This window comes from Clavelina lepadiformis, chromosome 2, assembly GCF_947623445.1.
Source record: "Clavelina lepadiformis chromosome 2, kaClaLepa1.1, whole genome shotgun sequence".
In the NCBI taxonomy this organism is placed as follows: domain Eukaryota; kingdom Metazoa; phylum Chordata; class Ascidiacea; order Aplousobranchia; family Clavelinidae; genus Clavelina; species Clavelina lepadiformis.
Window position 1 is genome coordinate 852,594 of NC_135241.1, and position 19,420 is coordinate 872,013.

Here is a 19,420-nt window from a genome sequence, read left to right on the forward strand (position 1 = left end):
GGCCGGACTACAGGCAGGCAGACTATGGCCGTTTTCAGCAAGATCTTGTTTGCGCCAAACAACCAAAAATGACAAGTCTGCTGGGCAAAAATGCTCAGACGAAATGGAAGAGTGCACTTATGTGCGCATTTACACAGTAAAGTACCGGTACATAGTTTGACTTATTAAAAATTTTAATCAATTGAACATTGAGTGCACGGAAGTAATATCCAAGTTTACTAGGCTACCTCTTGTGTCCACCAATATTCGATTTCCAGAAATTAGAGCTGGAGATACATCCTAGGTCTCTTGATTTCCTACTTTTACTGTCAATTTTCTACATTTCCTCGGTTCCCTATTTCCTGAAATTAGTGTTACCCAAAATAACGCACTTTAAGTGCAGCACTGAAGCTCATCATAAGTAAGTATTGGTGCGCCTTTGCCAAACTCAGCAGTCTGGCATTTCGGCTACCGCTATTTGCAGAAATTAAACAAATGAATATCAAAACCGTTTTCACTCTTTGTTATTGTTGCAGACTTTCAAAGTTCATGTGTTTTTGTGTGTTGTTAAATGATGTTTAAGTCAAAGCATTTATCTGTAGTTTTCAGTGCCTGTTACAAGAAGAGTGTATTTCGGATCACGACAAACAGGTATATATTAGCGTCACTAAACGTAATTTTTCTAACAAGAAATTATAATGTTTATTTTTGGCCGTTCGCTGGCGCATTGCACTTTTTGCCATGGCAGGTTAGCATAGCTCCCAAGCCCATAGTGGAAATGTGGCACATTCATACACGGGACTCATTCACGTGAATGCCAAACATTCACACCGATTTATTACTAACATCTGCAAACATTCAATGAAGAAAGAAAAAGCTTTGTTTGTATGCTACTGCTTGCCCTGTCAACTTCATGTGAAGTGGCAGAGGCCGATGGACTGTGTTGGGTTGAATTGTTATTGCCTTAAAGTTGACGGCAATGTCGTCGTTGTTGTTGAGAAAGTCTGGCACTTTCTTGCACGTATACAATTACTCATGCAACGACATGTTTATTGGCGGATTTACTGACTAAGTTGCAAAGTAAAGAGCAGTTCTGTCTCTAGCACGCCGAGCACTGGAGCCTGGGCATCTTCTGCATAACCGGCTCCTGTCTCCTCTACTTAGAGGACACCGGCAGCTTAAGTCGAGGCACCCATTTGTCCCTGCTGCATTGGATTTACTGGATGACTTTAATCTGTCAAGCACCAATGTGGCAAGCTGGGCGGATTACAAATGGAGCATGGAGTGGCAAGAAAATTCTTCCAGACTTCATGGCTACATTTTGAAGGCCAGCACATCACCACCGGGAATGCATTTTCCCAGGGGTGCTTGGACCAAGCTCAATCGCCTTAAAACTGGCGTTGGCCTCTTCCGCTCAACAATGCACAAATGGGGTATGGCTCCATCTGCGGCCTGTGAGTGTGGTGCAGAAGAGCAGACTGCAGACCACGTCATAACATCTTGTCCCACATACCGCCATCCTTGTGGAAACCGTGGTCTGACAACAATGGATGAAAACCTGGTCAGCTGGCTAACAAACACCTGCCCTACAATATGAAGTTTTTGTTCCCTCTCTGAAATTAAAGAACCATCTACTCCACACGAAGAAGAAGAAGCAGTAGACCTACAGATAAAATGAGGCTCTGTCGGTCTTTCTTACCATGATACCAACCTACAAACTTGCAATGGTAGTTTTGACATATTAAACTGGAAAATAGGTGTCAGAAAATTTATTGAAGCTTGACATTTCTCAAAACTAGAATGTGAATTGGTAAACTTTATTTCTAGTAAATGAATGGACATGTAATATTTTAAGAGCAATATGTTTATGCTGACACACCACAATTTTAGTCTCAGCATTTAAATTTTTCACTATTTTGTTTGCAGATGCGTCAGTTCGTCAGATTTTAAGAACTTTTTCATGCCCAAAGTTGCACCAAGGACAGATTCCCAGTCATCATTGCTTACGAAGAAAGATGTGAATCATTTGTATAAACTCCAGTGTAAGTTTTTCTTTCAAACATATATGCTGCTACGCTGTGCTACTAAAGTGAAATGAAGAACTTAAATGTTGAACTCATTGATAACGATATGGACGTTAAAAATTGTTAATGTGAAGCCAAAGGGACCCATTGAACTACGTTGAGTATCTGAAGTTTGGATTGTTCATTTGTGCTTAAATTAATAGAAATTACCAATGAAATAAGTCTGGGTGCTACACTGAGTTAATGTTGACACCGTGGCACAAATAAGACTTCAAAACTTATTGACAGTTAAACTTAAACTTATGACATTATAACAAGGGATTTTGTTAAACTACTTTCAAGATAACGATTGCTGCCTATGACTTGGTGCTGATAAAAACACTTCTGATAAATACTAAAATAAATTTTCTTATTAGACTTTTAAAAAAATATAAAGCAGAGTTTTCATTTAAAAAACAAAGTACTTTTAACGTGAGATGCTAAAGCAATGCCCTAAGCAATTGACAACAGAAATACAGCAATAGAAATATAAGATGTTGAAAGGAAGAAAATGTGGAGGTTATATTTGTAATTTTGAAAATGATTAGCGTTGTAAAACTTTTGTCACTGATTACCTGTTTGAGTTCTATGGAATGATTTAGATTGGCCTAAGTTTAAAACCTTTCAAGTTATGAGGGACCACTGTATATATTATATAAAAAATATGCACTTCATTGCCAACGTCATTGGCAGACATTTTTCCTTTATTTCGGATGACTCGGCCACCAAATGTTGTTTGTTTCCGCAGTTCATCATGTGAAGCCTGAAGCTACCATGGCATATAAAAAGTTGTGGTAAGTTCGTTGCCTGTTGTGTAATTATTGTGCATTCCCCTTTCTTGATAATCATCAAAGTGTAAACCTGGCAGAATATTTTTCCGCTAGGGATAGCTTTCAGTTTCATTTAAGTTGGATTGATTTCGATTTCTGGGCATATTTGCTTGGAATCCCCTTCTGACTCGTAATGCACTGCCAACTTAAATTTGATTTCATGTAGCGCTGAGTTTCTTCCATTGGTCAGCGAAAATTCTGACTTGCCAATAGAACTGGTTGGAAGTTGGTCGTGCTGGTATGGAGACCAAGACCAGATTGGTATGAAATTTAACTTTTATGCGTTAGATGACAGCATTAGTCATTTTAAACATTATATTGTACAAATGCCGAATTAAGTGATTCAATGAATGCTTTATGTGTTTATTTTTGTCTGCTCTACAAACTGGTTTGATCCAGTATCACCTACCGTATAATTGCAGTAATGAAAAGTTTACATCCACATTCTCGCAGTGCACCTCTGGAGGTACACGGATGGCTTTCCCGCGATCCGCAAAACGAACCTGATGTTGGGAGAGGAGGCGTGGTACCAGAACATGAGAGTCGAGAGAAGTAAGATGCTCCATTCGAGGAGCAACCAACTTCTTTATGAGTTCTCCTTTTGGAATGAGGTTTTGCCAAGGGAAGGACCCAACATTTATGAATTGAGATCTTACCATTTAAAGGTATTTAAAACTTTGCGGTTTTTATTTGGAATGCGGCCTATTTCAGTTTGTTTAAAAAGATAGTTATTAATAATATTAAGTAATGTATGTGACAGAAAGTTCCTAAACGTGAAAGCCCATTAAACCAATCATTTTTGCAACTCCACTTCAAAGGCAAAGCACTGCTGGTGTTTGAACTTTAAAACTATTCTCGAACAGGAATTGAAATTCTTCATTCGGCATAAACTATTCTTTATTGTATGCTATGCCCTATGTTGGAAATAAACTCAGCAAAATGCAGACGTTTTCTGCTTTATTTATTGTTTTAGTGGTTGTGCTTTTATAGTGTAGTAGATTGTATTCCTGTATCAGTCAGTTGTAAATGTCTTACAAGTTGTCATATATTTTTAGCCGGGAACAATGATAGAATGGGCAAATAACTGGTAAGTTCAAATTATTTTCAAAATCATTTTAATTATTCGACAAAAACTATTATGATTTCTATTTCAGGGCTCGCGGTATCAGAGCGAGACAGGAAAGCAGCGAAGCGGTCGGTGGATTTTTCTCTGAAATTGGCGACCTCAATGTTGTCCATCATCTTTGGGGTGAATGATTTTAAAGGTTTTGTCAATTTTATTTTGCGGCTCTTTAACTGAATGAGATTTTTGAAAAGAAATTATTTACTATCAATGATGGAGATGAGCATGTAATAACAGCAGAACTAGTTTACTCGTCTGCCAACTACTGCTGATGTTATGGTGGCTAATATCTGATCGTCAGCAAAACGAGAACCCCTGGCTTAGTGACAAGAATTTGTGTGCAAGATAAAATCTAACGTTTAAGTTAATGCATTTTGTTCCAGCTTATGAGGATCTGGACCACAGAAAGACGACCAGACAATCAGCGTGGAGCAAATCAGGATGGGACAACACTGTGTATTATACGGGTCAGTTTCATGCATCATGTTCTGGCATTTTCTCATTTTAAGTTCTATTCTAAAGTTCTGTGTTTGGTAAACTTTACAGTTGCTAAGCTGATTTTTATGGTAAAACTTTTTCAACAACTTTCTGAAAGTTCAATAAGCTTCAACTTTCCACTGAAATTGAATCTATCTCTTGCAGTTCCATTAATTCGTCATATGAGTTCAATGATTCTAATTCCGCTTTCATATTCACCGCTCAAGTGATGTCTTGGTGGTAAGTCGTGAATATTTTCTCATCTTTCGTCTAAGGCTTGAACTTCAACTTCCGTGGGTCAAGACGGATCCACTCACTGGAGTTCATATTGTTACGTTTTTCAAATATTTTTGTTCGCTTCTGTTAGAAATTGTGTCAAAAAACCGCCAATTTTCTGTGCAGTTTTGAGTTGCGTTTTTCAATGCTTTAGCCATGACATGCTTTATAAGTTCAAGGAGGATCGATTTTTGATGGAAGGTTTTCTTTAAATGTATTTCGTTCAATCTAGTGACTAAACACTGCTAATATTCAAGCCGTTTTACTACGTTTTTTGGCTCTTAAAGATATTTTTCCAAAGAGATTGCTAAAACTACTGAAACATGTTCCTCAACAACGCTTTGTGTTTATGGGCGAAATTATTCTCGATAATTAAACAAGGTGGAATATTTGCGGGGCTGCTAATACTTTTATCCTCATCTTCTGTGTAATTTTCTTTCTATGTTTGTAACAACGTTTGACAAAATTGAAAAAAGTTTTTCCAGTTTGCATCACCAGCTCACAGTGAATATCGCTTCATGAGGTGACTTGCAGTTTTCTAAACCACACCCGCATGAGTGTGGATGTTCAATTTGCTCGTTTTGCTTAAAACAACGGTGTGCGTACGACAAAACTGTTCAATATAAATTCATATTAATGGTTTGAAAAGTCCAAGCTTATGAAGAATAACTTTGCTGTGCACATGATACTTGACGTCATAGGATCACATTATGGCAACTGTGTTGTGTGTGCTCACCGTTGCTAGAACATTTTCAAACGGTTGTGATTTATGCTGACTAAAGAGTAAAGGGGTGTTGGTCAAACTAACGTCCAAGTCTTATAATTGATCTCATGATTATTAGCTAACAATACATCGTAATAATGGCAGAGTAATATAGGCCTAATATATTTAACACAATATAGGCTACCTTATAAATGGCAAACGACCGAACTTCAATGAATGCCCACACTGAATGGCACATAGGAATGAAGCAAGCACCGAAACGAGACTGTTATTACGTAATTATATTAGCTTTTTTCTATAAAATCATTCTAGAGTATTCCTTAATGGTTGCATGACTTTGTCGAAAGCTAATGACGTGCTAATAATTATGATAAGCAAAGCACGGCGCACTGCAATCCAGCAGCAATGAACTACAGAGCTGCATTGCACGATGTAACACATTTGACCACTTGGTGCTGACAAAGAGTAAGTAAGATAGCAAAATTTTACACACTAGAAATTTAGGCATTAAAGTGGTTTTTAGTATTCTCGGACAAGTATTTAGTATTCTATTATTTACAAATTTTACTGATGTAACATGACCGCGCACTTATTTACAGAATGGGGAAAATAAGAAATACTGCCCCAATGATAATAAATCCTGGTTCATTGTGCTGCCTAATGCACAAACGTGGCGTCCGCTTTAAGCAAAGTAACTCCACTTAATAATTGATTAAATGTTCGTGGGCGTAGGAATGGAGCTTACAGACACCAAATAGTTCATTAATTTTGTTTTTATTTTCACAGTCTTAAATGCAACCATAAGACACATAAATGTGACGTCAAAAACTTGTATAACAACCATGTATTATATCGTCAAAAGCATAAAAATAAAATAAGCGTTAAAATATTTAATACCATGAAGCCTAAATAAAGAGATAAATCATTAAAAAATCATGTTGGAAAAACGTGAAATGGCAATAATTACGAGCCATTAAAGTCAAAAAGAAAGTGTAAAAAATCTGTTCATATTCTAATAGAATTATTCTACCAACATCAACATATAAAAGCATAAGTTTGCTTCAGTCGCTTCCAAAATGTTTGCACAAAATCTTATCGAAAAATGAAATGAATCCAGAATGATCTGTCGTCATAATGAAATAGCCTAATTATTCCATTTTTTAAAGAAATAAAGTCGTTATTTATGAAAAAGTAAGAAAAATAAAGTGCTTTGAAAGCAAGAAGCTAGCCTTGTCAGCATCAAAGCTAAGATCTAGTTTGATATAATTTATAATCATTATAAACGTTTCAAATACAAACGCCTTTGTCAATGCAATAATTGCAGAGAATTTCTGCTGTCATTTAAAGTAATTTGTTTTAACCAGAAAAGCGTCGTCAAGGCTACGCATATCATCAAGTATATCATATTATCGTCAAAAACTGTACGTTATGATAAATCATAATAACGAATCGTTAATTCATTTTTATATCTCCTGGTTCAACACATAAAGTTAGATTGAGAAAGGTCGATGAAAGTTTTAAAATGATACCAACAGGTTGGTTGTCAAAAATTGCAAATAAACTCCAAATGGTAAATTAATTGAAACAATTTTTATATTTCGATGTTGGGCAACGCTGGTGCTACTATGGCCGCGACTTGACTGAAATAAAGTCATAACAGTTTAAACAACCACCGAGACATGCTGAAGCGTTGATGATTTTCGATTTAAATCGCTTGACAATTTGTTTTCTCAAAAACAAACTCCAAGTGAAAACACCTGTTTCCTTTAGAGCAGCGGTTCCCAACTGGGGGTACGAGATCGAACATAGTCACGTCATCGTCATTAAACATCGGGGTACGAAGATCCTTGGGTCACAGAGCAATATATATATGAAAAATTCCATCAGAATTTTTTTAGGGGTACGAAGAATGCTCTCACCTGACAAAGGGGTACGAGCAGCAAAAAAGGTTGGGAACCACTGCTTTAGAGTGCATCTTGGCACTGAACAACCCTTCTAATGACGTCACTTCATGATTATTTGCTTGTAATGACGTTCAATACAGAAATACACAAATCTTGTGTCTTCATGATGACGAAGATTTAATGAATCAAGTGATTCCTTCCAAGTGATTCCTTCCAAGTGATTATCCAGTAATGTCCTGGAACAACGGATCATCTTGAAAACTAAGCGTTTTTTCATTTTTGAGCTTCAGTTCATATCTGTAACATCTTCAGTCGATAATGAGAAATCTTTTCACTTTTCCTGATATTTATACAAAGTGGGACAAAAGAAAAACAAATGTAGGAAGGTTATATGAGAATCGAAGCCATTGTTAAGATGCTGACCAGGCTTTCCGATGCTTTCCCACATCTCGAAAGAGCTCATTGGTATCAGTTACTCGACATATGTGACTTCACATATGGTTGTTGTTATGTTGATTTGCATTTTACTGTCTGATTTAACGGCCATATTGTGCAATATTTCGTTACCATTAAATGCTTTCCCAGCTACATGAACGGCATTCAAGCACCAGCTACACATGTCATGTTTTATTATTGCAGTTTTCAGTAAACTCTTACAAACTGGTTCGTAATAAGTGTCATAATAGGAACTCACAATATATCAAGCGATTTATAATTACCGCAATAAATATAAAAGGAAAATAATTGCAAGATCATGTTTCAAAAACGTTGCTTAATGGAAACTGTCGGTCACGTAATAAAATAACTGGAATGTAATTGAATTGTCATACATCAGCAGCACAAATAAACCAGCAGCAAACACGTCATACATCTCATTGCTTAAAAGTGAGTGTAATTGATATCAATAAAATCATTCTAAATCTAAGACCAATTAACTGATAGCAGTGAGCTCTTTCGAGATGTGGGAAAGCATCGGGAAAACCTGGTCAGCATCTTAACAATGGCTTCGATTCTCATATAACCTTCCTACATTTGTTTTTCTTTTGTCCCACTTTGTATAAATATCAGGAAAAGTGAAGAGATTTCTCATTCTCAACTGAAGATGTTACAGATATGAACTGAAGCTCAAAAATGAAGAAGCGCTTAGTTTTCAAGATGATCCGTTGTTCCAGGACATTACTGGATAATCATTTGGAAGAAATCACTTGATTCATTCAATCTTCGTCATCATGAAGACACAAGATTTGTGTATTTCTATATTGAACGTCACTACAAGCAAATAATCATGAAGTGACGTCATTAGAAGAGTTAAACTATATCTTGATATTCTCCAAAGTAGAAAGGTAATTGATATTGCGAGTTTATATAATACCCCAAATTATCCTTGCGCTTTGATTCTAAAGTGTTGAGTTTTGGCAACAATCAATAAACTTAACTGATCTATTCCAGTGAACTCATAAAGACGAAGAATTTCAAAATTGATCAATATGGAAAATGAGAAATAATAATCAGCTTTTTGTATCAATTAGAATTTATCTGATTAGGAAACTGACAACACTTTTTAAAGACAAGTTTGCAAAGTTTTGTTGCGTTGTCAAAAACCTGACAACCAACTTGTTGATAACATTTATAATTTTTATCAAATTTCGTTTATATTGTCTTATTATGTGACGTTTTGTCGTCATTAAGTCACATGACGTCACCACTTAGAGTTGGTGATAAGATAACATATACTTGACGACGCTCCCCTTGCAAAAACGAATTCAATTCTTTCGATCACAAAACTTTCCTGCAATTATTTTACCGACCAATGCGTTGTAAATTGAGACGTTTTTTTCGCATCAAAGTGAAGTTACCTCCATGACTCTGCAACAATTTGCTATCTAATTACGTCATATCTTTTATGCTTTTCTACATATGACGATTTTTTTCATTAAAAAATGTAATGTCGCACTGTTAATTTTATTGTGACCAAAGTTTTATAATGTTCTGATTTTATTTATTAACATACAACGAAAAACATTTGTTTGAATAATAATTGAATATTTGACCGAACCAAACTTATGCTTCTATACAGTGATGTTGGTAAAATATTTTTACCTGGGTATTTAACATGTATATTACATTATATCATGACGTAAATGGTTTATATACTTGCTACCATTTCAGACTGTAACTTTTATTCTGTTCTGTAGCATTCAACGATGTAAGTGTTTTCACGTTTACATTGACAAGTTCATCATAAAATCGCCTGTCATGTTTTTTGTTGCAACAAAAGGTGTTGATGACGTGTACATTTGTCCTCACTTACATGTGACTAAGTATGACGATTGTTCACTTTGACAAATAAAAAATGCCTTTAGAGTTGTTTTTTCAAGTTCAGCTTGAAATCCAGCTTTAACTTTATCACAACAACATAATGTAAATATAATGTAAAAATGTAAATGTAACAATGCTTACTATGTAAAAATAACGTGTCTATACGACAAAACAGCCATATACAGAATGTATTATACATATCTATGGTTAGAGTTATAGTTAGGATTAGGGTTAGTGGTTAGTTTCTAAACAACAAAAGAGCCATATACAGAATGTATTATCCATATATATGGTTCTGTGCAAATTGAATTTGTTCCTATTGCTGGAGGGAAGCCACGTCACCTGGCAGTTCACATCATGAGTCATGGCATCAAGTAGTCGCGCTCCATACTATAGGACTAGTCTGTCATGTAAGTTAAATGTATTATCATGTAACAAAACTTCGTTTGTTAAGTATTGTTTGGTTCCAAGCCGTTGACAACACTTGAATTAAGGTTGACCAAGTTAATACGGTGCGTATTTTGCACAGACTTATGTTCACTTGAACTGCTTGAAGACTTGCTAAATGAATTCAGAACAAGTCGTTTCGCGTCTGAATTGCGTAAAATTGCCAGAACACAAACGAACAAGCCCTGAAATAGTAAACACGATCGAATTGCATTATTGTCATCCACATATTTTAGAAGCGGAAAATCATTTTATCAAATCAACTTCATTAACATATTCTACCTGAAAAGTGTTGATGATGGCAAATATCCAACTGATCGCTGTCATTGCAACTTCACTGGTTACAAAGAGAATCATATACCCGAAGATCCAGGTGATTCCCATTGTCAAGGTCATGCTTACAGCCATTGTCAGTGATTGTGACGTAGTTCGTCTTAAGTAAACGTTTTCCGCCTTAGAAAAAGTCAGAATTTACTTTCCATCACACATTTCAGGAGACTTTTTAGGGTGAAAACTCTTTGACTTACCTTCAAATTTGGTTTCTGTAGTTCACACGTCACTCGGCAGAAAACAAAGAGATTATAAAGAAGAATTAATCCGACCGGCAGCAGAAAACCCCAGTGGAGGGCATGACCTTTCAACCAACACACGTGACTAGATCGGTAGGAATCAAAAGATGAGTCACCTGATCATTAAATTTGGTTTCAAAGATTTTTCAAGATATTTTAAAAGAGCAACACTTCATCATAAAATTCAGAAGAACAACTTTACTCTAAACACTGGCTTATAGTTAGGGAAGTGTGACTTACTTCCGACGGCTACTCCTGCAGTAACAGCGACAGCAAAGGCAGGTACGATGTAACTGAAGGCGCTTGCTTTGACCATAAAGCCCGACCTGTACTTCCCGAACACCTGCGGACAAGGTTTAACTCAACTCTTCCTCAAAAATGATATCTAATATTTTTGGCGACTATTTTTTCAAAAATAAACCGCTAATGCCTTATACATTATGTTATAATTAAGAACAGTGTTACTTGCGTTGCCAGTGAATATCTACGGGGAGTAGGGCGACTGACCCTTCAGTTTTAAGTGCCCTAAGTCTAATGTTTAGGCGTACAGTTGCTCGACACCTACGCCGATTTAAGAGCTATAGTCGCCATATATAAAAAAGTTTAGCCAAGCTGCAGTTCATAAATGAAGGGCAACAGAAGATAATATTTGGTAGCTATGATGTCACAATGCAAACTTGGTAGCACTGGTGCGTCGCCGAGTGGCGACAAGTGACTATAAAGCTAACAGCACTTCGAATATTCATTTGCTTGTGCTTAGCCCTCGACAAAGTTATGGATACTAATATAGTTAGTAATTAGTAACACTGAAACCAGGTTATCATGTCTGTGCAGCGGACACGATGGCAATTTATGTCTAATGCCACGTGCGTAAGTGGATTTGTCGTTAAAATGGTTCTGCCAGGCTAACAGTTTAAGCGGTTAAGTGTAATGCGTTGCAACAGAAGTTTTACCTTCACAAGCGCCGCGTACATTTCGAAGCTGTAAATCGCCATCCAGCACCACGTGACCAACCAAAAGTAATGCAGGAATGCAGTCACCACCACACAACCGACCGCGTTGTCGATGCGGGAAACCCCCGAAATAAATACCAGGTAAGAGACGCACAAGTTGGAATAAATGTGAAGGAGAATCTTGCTTGCTCTGTATTTTCTTGAATCCCTTGTAGAAAGAAATAAAAATAGTCTGTTAAAAACAGTATAGATATGATAAATACACACGACATAAAACTATTCATATTTTAACATATACTTTATAGGTGTATGATAAGCCTATGTCATGGTATCACTTATCCTTGGACTGAGGAATTTTTTTGCACAATTTAAACTCATTTTCAACTTAAACCAAACTTAAATTTGATTAATGATATCATTCACCTGTTAACGCTGATGAGGATTATTGTGACGATGAGGCAGATTATCGATAGAATGCATCCGACGTCACTAACGATGCCCAGCTCGCGGTTTGCAGGAACATCTTCAGATTTCTGCGTCATTATAAACAATAAAAAGCTGTTATAGCAGGATTGACTTCCTACTGTTCTAGCTGCTACACAATAACTTCCTACTGTTATAGCTGCTACTACACAACACCAACTCAACCATTGAACACGGCACTTTATATAACGGTATTAGGTTTGTGCATGGTACAAATGTGTTCCTAGCAGTACCTACAATTAAAAGTGCAAAGTTTGTGAGATGGGTGCATAGGCAGACAGGCGGGTGGGCTGTTTGGTTCAAACTACATCCCTCCGTGGACCATCGGCTTGTATTGAAGTCCCAAAACACGCATTCCAAGGTCGTCCGCACATCCTAAACATTCAAGAGATCTGTGTTGGGTGTATATGTGCCTGGTTTATTACAAAATGTTCAAATTACTTCCTAATAATCTCACCATAAGTTTATTCCCTGGTTTTGGAGATGTACCGTTCCTTACTCGAATGGTTACGTGTTCGATTTTGATTGGTTCGTTAAGAGCGTCAGATAAAACGTTGACTCCGACATCAATAGACAACACCTGACAAAACAAATCAACTTCGTGATGATAAATCATCATAAAAGGTAAAGGTTTAACTTATGTTCAAGCTTTAATTTATGAAAGTTTATTTTCTGTTGTCAGTTGACAACGTTGTCACTTTGCGCTTAAGTATAGGCTATACTTGATTAGTTTTATTAAAACAAAGTTTAGTATATTTCTATGCAATGACGTCATACTTCAGTGACGTTATCATTGCTGGGGAAGAGAAAGTCGTCCTTATAGATGATGAAGGAAATTCTTCCGTTCATGGCATTCTCCGATGACGAATTCCTCACCCTCGTCACCAGAGGTGGGGGAATCACCACATGAAACGGTGTGATTGTGGTCATGGCAACGGTGTCATTGAGTTGGGGGGAAAATTGAAAATCATTGGATTCAGACTCGGCGAGATCTTCCACCTGAAGCATTTTAAAGAAAGACATAATGTCGCAACAGATCATCACTTAAAATGGAAGATCTATTTTTCAAGTCTGACAAAAATTGTATAGAAGATGGAGTAATAAGTAACACGGCTTATATATACACTTTATACAATAAGTTGTCTCACATAAAGCAGAAAATTTGAAGTTTCCAGGGAAAAATTTTTCTTGTTTCCTTCAAGACTCACATGAAGCGCCAGAGTAGGAAGAATCTTGGTGAGTATTTCTCCTCCGGACCAATTCATCTTCCGATCTCTACTGACCACTGACGACGCGATTTTTGCTAGGTTTGTAAACAACGATTGATCGTTTATCTGTAAATAGAAATGCACTTTTAGAACAAGATAACGACTTAACCCATGTCCTATTCATTCAATTTGCGTCAGCCACTGAGTTCCTGACCTTTAATGACCCGTCTTTGACCTTCTTTGTGACGATTCCGAGAAGTTCCAGGATCTGATGAATATCCTGCTTAGATAGTGAACTTGTATTGCGGGTCATTTCTTCCAAATGAGCGATAGCAGCCATAAATTTTTTTTGAGAGTCTGTAGTCTGTAATTCCTGTAATGCCTGTAATGCCTGTAATGCCTGTAATGCCTGTAATGCCTGTAATGCCTGTAATGCCTGCAATGCCTGTAAAACACAGATCAAATTTAGCACTGAAGTTTGCAAAATACTGCACGACCTTATCCGAAAGGTTTCCAAGAAGCGTACAAGGATGCGGGAAATTTGAACAAGGGTTACGCAAAATATCTCAAACATATTTCAGGAAAATGAATTAAATCCAAATTTGTATACAACCAAGTGATCATCCATATTGCCTTCATGATTGTCAGACGTAGAAGATTTAACTGTCCCAACATTTGTTGAAGCTTTACCAAAAAAGATAGTAGATCTCGTAATTTCTACAAATCAAAATAACTCTTAGCAACAAAAGGTTTTATTTATATGCTTATATTCAGTGCTACAAATCCAACCGAATTTAAAAGCACAATTCAATGCAAATGTTACGTTAATAAAATTATTTCAAGCGCATATATATTTCTAGTGGAACTCAAGTTTCAAAACGTGTGTGGTTTTACGTGAAATACATGTTATATTTGTTTGTAACAAAAAATGTATAATTTGCATATAAATGAATTTACAAATGTATGTAAGGTAATAGATATACCTGTATCTGTAAATGTATTTGTTTACTACAATTTCTCTTGGCCGGTTACAAACGTATATGACGTATGACGCATTTTTTGCGTCAGATTCAGACGTTAGCGTTTAGTCATTTACAAATTGCTAATGCTGCAGCATTACAGTATTGGGTTAGGTGCCAGCTCTTTGCGAAAATTTTAATTGCAATTTGCGAAGTTGGTTGTTTGTTGAACTTGACAAAAGCATTAACTAGCTGTGATCGTTCACAAATAATTTAAAGTGTCCTAAATCAAAATAACGTGTTTCGACTTTCATTTACCACACTGATAGGGTTCATTCCAAAAACTCGACATCACAACCCGTACTTTGCTTTGATTTATATGGCCCCAACATTGTGATGGTTAAATTTGAACGGCGGCCAAATACAGTTTTTGCACCAAAGTGACGTATAAGCTACTTCTAACATGTCCACCTGGTCTAGACGTCCAAGTATTGTTTCCAGTCCAGCCTGGTATGGTTGGCGCTGGTGTGTTGTTTGCTTCAATGCTTTTTTCTATTGATAAAAATAAACAAACGATGTGTGTCATCTTGGTGCAAATATCACTTTTTTTCTTCCCAATTTTGTAAATTGTTTCTCGGCTTAACCTGGACTTGTTACTAGATACCGGAATTTCAAGTATTAGTGCAAAACAAATTTGGTTACTTTCATTGCTGCTGAAACACGTAAATTAACGTTAACAAAACCTGTACCTTTCCGTAAGGTGGAGCAGTTGCACGTTAAACTGCTGTTGATTGTTTTGCAAACAAAGACGTTTTACCATTATGCAAAGGATACTAACAAAGATAAATGGAAAAGAATTTCCAAAATTTTTGGAAAAAATATTTCTGTCTACACGCGACATGGTCTTGTCTCGCAAATCTTTATCCTCGGACTGAGGAAAGTGTTTGTACCACTTAAACCTGGCGATGATTGCTCATCGCTCGAGCCCGTTTATACCGAACAAGGGTTTGTGCAAGTATCGAATACGGAACACGAGCCGCATTTATTGCGACGCCAGCCCTCGAACCACTCGATTACCGAGCTGACTAAAAACTATCAGACTGGGCATCATAACTGTGCAGCTGTGCACGGGGTACCAAATTATTTTCAAACTTTATGTCATCTTGCCGAAGCAATTATTTTCTAGATTTGAACTTGTGAGGTTATCAAAGTTAACATAGCAAGGGCAAGGAAGGATTATTTTACAAACATTCGTTGGAGGAAGAAGTTTCGGCAAGACCACAAGATGACTCGCATCGTAATCCGTTTCCTGACTTGATGACTCAGCTAGATTTTAAAATCATTTCATAAACTGATGTCGGGACAATTCGACCCAAGTAAGAAAAATTGTGTTTACGCAATTCGTGCTTTCAGTGAAATTTATCCATTATAGAAGTTCAAATAATTCTTGTTTTTATAGTTTTAGAAATTAATTAACAAACAATACACTGTCAATGAGGATCTCTTTATGCTACTGGCTGTTGAAAGATAAAAATAAATCCTACAAGTCTATCATCGTACGCTGTTCTGTATGTGCCTAATTTTCGTCTAACAGTCTGTACTAACTCTACAGTATATTCATTTCAAGTATGTGTGCTTATTGCTTATGTCTTAGAAAAACTGACAGAAAACAGCATAAATACAAAACATATGTTTTAACATTACAACAAACCCGTGATCTGCTGTACGTACCTGTGTTGTTCTTTTGGTAGGCTGTTACGGTTTTATTTTTTGTTACGCTTGCATCATTCGTCAAATTGCATCCAAGCTTCATATATTCACAGATTTTTTTCAATTCAATTTCTGCAAGTCAAAATTCAACTGTCTTCGGGTGAAGTTCATTCAAAAGTTACGTATTCACAAACCAGTGGGCCTACCTTTGTTTGATGATGCGGAGCAATTGCATGTAAAAGTATTTTCAGATGATTCTTCGCAAATCTCTTTCCCGGAGCAATTATTGTTCTTCAATTTAAGTACGGGATCTGCAATTCATATCACATTGCAATGACGTAGGTGTGATAAAATGACAAAGAAAGTCATGTTAGCTGTGACTGACTATTTTGTAAAAATTTAATTCGTGTCACGAATATTTTAGTGTTTTACTGTTTTTGTTTCACTGCTGTAACATGATTTATATGGCCCCAACATTGTGATGGTTAAATTTGAACGGCGGCCAAATACAGTTTTTGCACCAAAGTGACGTATATAAGCTACTTCTAACATCTCCACCTGGTCTAGACGTCCAAGTATTGTTTCCAGTCCAGCCTGGTATGGTTGGTGCTGGTGTGTTGTTTGCTTCAATGCCTTTTTCTATTGATAAAAATAAACAAACGATGTGTGTCATATCAATGCAAACATCAATTTTTTTCTTCCCAATTTTGTAAATTGTTTCTCGGCTTAACCTGGACTTGTTACTAAGATACCGGAATTTCAAGTATTAGTGCAAAACAAATTTGGTTACTTTCATTGCTGCTGAAACACGTAAATTAACGTTAACAAAACCTGTACCTTTCCGTAAGGTGGAGCAGTTGCACGTTAAACTGCTGTTGATTGTTTTGCAAACAAAGACGTTTTACCATTATGCAAAGGATACTAACAAAGATAAATGGAAAAGAATTTCCAAAATTTTTGGAAAAAATATTTCTGTCTACACGTGACATGGTCTTGTCTCGCAAATCTTTATCCTCGGACTGAGGAAAGTGTTTGCACGACTTAAACCTGGCGATGATTGCTCATCGGTCGAGCCCGTTTATACCGAACAAGGGTTTGTGCAAGTATCGAACACGGAACACGAGCCGCATTTATTGCGACGCCAGCCCTCGAACCACTCGATTACCGAGCTGACTAAAAACTATCAGACTGGGCATCATAACTGTGCAGCTGTGCACGGGGTACCAAATTATTTTCAAACTTTATGTCATCTTGCCGAAGCAATTATTTTCTAGATTTGAACTTGTGAGGTTATCAAAGTTAACATAGCAAGGGCAAGGAAGGATTATTTTACAAACATTCGTTGGAGGAAGAAGTTTCGGCAAGACCACAAGATGACTCGCATCGTAATCCGTTTCCTGACTTGATGACTCAGCTAGATTTTAAAATCATTTCATAAACTGATGTCGGGACAATTCGACCCAAGTAAGAAAAATTGTGTTTACGCAATTCGTGCTTTCAGTGAAATTTATCCATTATAGAAGTTCAAATAATTCTTGTTTTTATAGTTTTAGAAATTAATTAATAAACAATACACTGTCAATGAGGATCTCTTTATGCTACTGGCTGTTGAAAGATAAAAATAAATCCTACAAGTCTATCACCGTATGCTGTTCTGTATGTGCCTAATTTTCGTCTAACAGTCTGTGCTAACTCTACAGTATATTCATTTCAAGTATGTGTGCTCATTGCTTATGTCTTAGAAAAACTGACAGAAAACAGAATAAATACAAAACATATGTTTTAACATTACAACAAACCCGTGATCTGCTGTACGTACCTGTGTTGTTCTTTTGGTAGGCTGTTACGGTTTTATTTTTTGTTACGCTTGCATCATTCGTCAAATTGCATCCAAGCTTCAGATATTCAAAGATTCTTTTCAATTCAATTTCTGCAAGTCAAAATGCAACCGTTTTTGGGTGAAGTTCATTCAAAAGTTACGTATTCACAGACCAGTGGGCCTACCTTTGTTTGCAGAGCAATTGCATGTAAAAGTATTTTCAGATGATTTTTTGCAAATCTCTTTCCCGAAGCAATTATTGTCCTTCAATTTGTTTACGAGATCTGCAATTCATATCACATTGCAATGACGTAGGTGTGATAAAATGACAAAGAAAGTCGTCTCACGAATATTTTAGTGTTTTACTGTTTTCGCTTCACTGCTGTAACATGAGCTTTTAATGGGTAATAACCGTCTCACAAAATACTATTTATAGAATAAAATTAAAGTAAGTATAAAGTAGAGATTCAAGAAAAGTTCATAGTATAAGCTTAGTATATAAAAACAAATAAAAGTACATATTCGATACCTTTAATTACATTCAACATACGTAGTTTCCATAATTGCTTTATCAATTTCCTGATTTATTGTTAAAAAATATTCACAGTAATCACAATCGTAATACTTAGTTGTAGAAATGCGCTTCGATTGCTCGCGTGTTTTGTTTCTATCCCCCAAGTCACTACGTAATTCCGCCCAAGTGCCCAAAGTGCGCTGGTTGTAATAACGATAACTGTTGTGTACGTGGGTGCCAGGGGCAACATGCGGGAATGGATGGCATCACGGCATGAAGGTCGGCCACGTTCTGTGCTAGTTCGACCGTTTTGAACTATCGTCTTACCCTTATTATAATTACGTGAATACCGTCTTAAAATACAAGTCGTTGACAGCAATCTGTCGAGTGTTTGATCTGGCTGTAGCGACTGGCTGTAGCGACTGGCTGTAGCGACTGGCTGTAGTGACTGGCTGTTAATCAGCCAGTACCTGGCACAATGGATCAACCAGATTCCGTTGCACTTGTACACGCAAAAGATGATTCAAATTCAGTTGTGGAATTTCAAGAATCTTATAAACATCATGTCATACATCATGCTCACCAACACATTCTGGTGGGCATGTATTCATAAAGTTTTCGAAATCTTCCAACGGGTTGTTATGGCATGTACAATTTGAAGGGGTCGTACAATTACTCGAATCGGGTAAAATGATGGACAACACTAAAACATAATCTTCTTTTCCGCTTTTGTGGTTTGTTGAATTACCTAAAGGATTACTTTGCTTTTATAAAAACCAAGTATAATTTTACTCAATATCATGAACAACAAACAACTGCGCAATTACAACCACAAATATAAAGACATATCTACTTTCTAAAACATCAACTAAGTGCAAAGAAAGTTGCATACTTTGTTGAACTTGACACGGCCCCATTCTTACCTACTGCGTTGAAAATTGCATCGCCCAGTGCAAGGAGTATGATGTGAATATAAACTAATTTCATTTTCATGATCTTGTCATCAAATTTTTAAACAGCCGACGTCACATCGGTCAACATCTGTCATAAACAAAAACATCTG

At 36.6% G+C, this 19,420-nt stretch overlaps 2 protein-coding genes across 5 annotated transcripts; one reads left to right on the forward strand and one right to left on the reverse strand.

Annotated features, from left to right (window-relative positions):
* The first annotated feature begins 479 nt into the window (after positions 1 to 479).
* LOC143445470 (protein NipSnap homolog 2-like) lies at positions 480 to 5,396 on the forward strand. Its single transcript, XM_076944588.1, has 9 exons — positions 480 to 630; positions 1,906 to 2,021; positions 2,791 to 2,836; positions 3,039 to 3,133; positions 3,326 to 3,537; positions 3,928 to 3,959; positions 4,027 to 4,121; positions 4,379 to 4,462; positions 4,638 to 5,396. The coding sequence occupies exons 1-9, from the start codon at positions 551 to 553 to the stop codon at positions 4,700 to 4,702; spliced, it is 825 nt and encodes a 274-aa protein (XP_076800703.1). The 5' UTR covers positions 480 to 550; the 3' UTR covers positions 4,703 to 5,396.
* Positions 5,397 to 9,728: 4,332 nt separating this feature from the next.
* On the reverse strand, positions 9,729 to 19,415 carry LOC143446769 (adhesion G protein-coupled receptor L4-like). 4 transcript variants are annotated; one of them, XM_076946559.1, is made up of 20 exons: positions 19,281 to 19,415; positions 18,941 to 19,105; positions 18,029 to 18,127; positions 17,844 to 17,954; positions 16,583 to 16,663; positions 16,231 to 16,335; positions 16,046 to 16,156; positions 14,786 to 14,866; positions 13,969 to 14,072; positions 13,570 to 13,800; positions 13,356 to 13,481; positions 12,925 to 13,146; positions 12,605 to 12,727; positions 12,385 to 12,522; positions 12,088 to 12,197; positions 11,665 to 11,872; positions 10,952 to 11,054; positions 10,670 to 10,827; positions 10,425 to 10,595; positions 9,729 to 10,327 (listed from the first exon to the last, which is right to left on the reverse strand). In XM_076946559.1, exons 1-20 carry the CDS (start codon positions 19,348 to 19,350, stop codon positions 10,145 to 10,147), a joined length of 2,700 nt encoding a protein of 899 aa, XP_076802674.1. In that variant the 5' UTR covers positions 19,351 to 19,415; the 3' UTR covers positions 9,729 to 10,144. The 4 variants fall into 4 exon arrangements, with proteins under 4 accessions (XP_076802674.1, XP_076802672.1, XP_076802675.1 ...); XM_076946557.1 differs by having other exon boundaries at positions 13,296 to 13,481; XM_076946560.1 differs by lacking the exon at positions 18,941 to 19,105 and having other exon boundaries at positions 13,296 to 13,481; positions 19,281 to 19,396.
* Positions 19,416 to 19,420: the final 5 nt, after the last annotated feature.

Excerpts from the sequence above, each read along its gene's own strand:
- LOC143445470 (XM_076944588.1), top strand. The coding sequence starts at position 551 with ATGATGTTTAAGTCAAAGCATTTATCTGTAGTTTTCAGTGCCTGTTAC. Across the intron at positions 631-1,905 it reads TTTCGGATCACGACAAACAG|ATGCGTCAGTTCGTCAGATT; the intron begins GTATATATTAGC and ends TTTTGTTTGCAG. Across the intron at positions 2,837-3,038 it reads ATGGCATATAAAAAGTTGTG|CGCTGAGTTTCTTCCATTGG; the intron begins GTAAGTTCGTTG and ends GATTTCATGTAG.
- LOC143446769 (XM_076946557.1), bottom strand. The coding sequence starts at position 19,350 with ATGAAAATGAAATTAGTTTATATTCACATCATACTCCTTGCACTGGGC. Across the intron at positions 17,955-18,028 it reads CAATTGCTCTGCAAACAAAG|AAATTGAATTGAAAAGAATC; the intron begins GTAGGCCCACTG and ends TTTGACTTGCAG. Across the intron at positions 13,147-13,295 it reads CTTCAAATTTTCTGCTTTAT|GTGGAAGATCTCGCCGAGTC; the intron begins GTGAGACAACTT and ends AAAATGCTTCAG.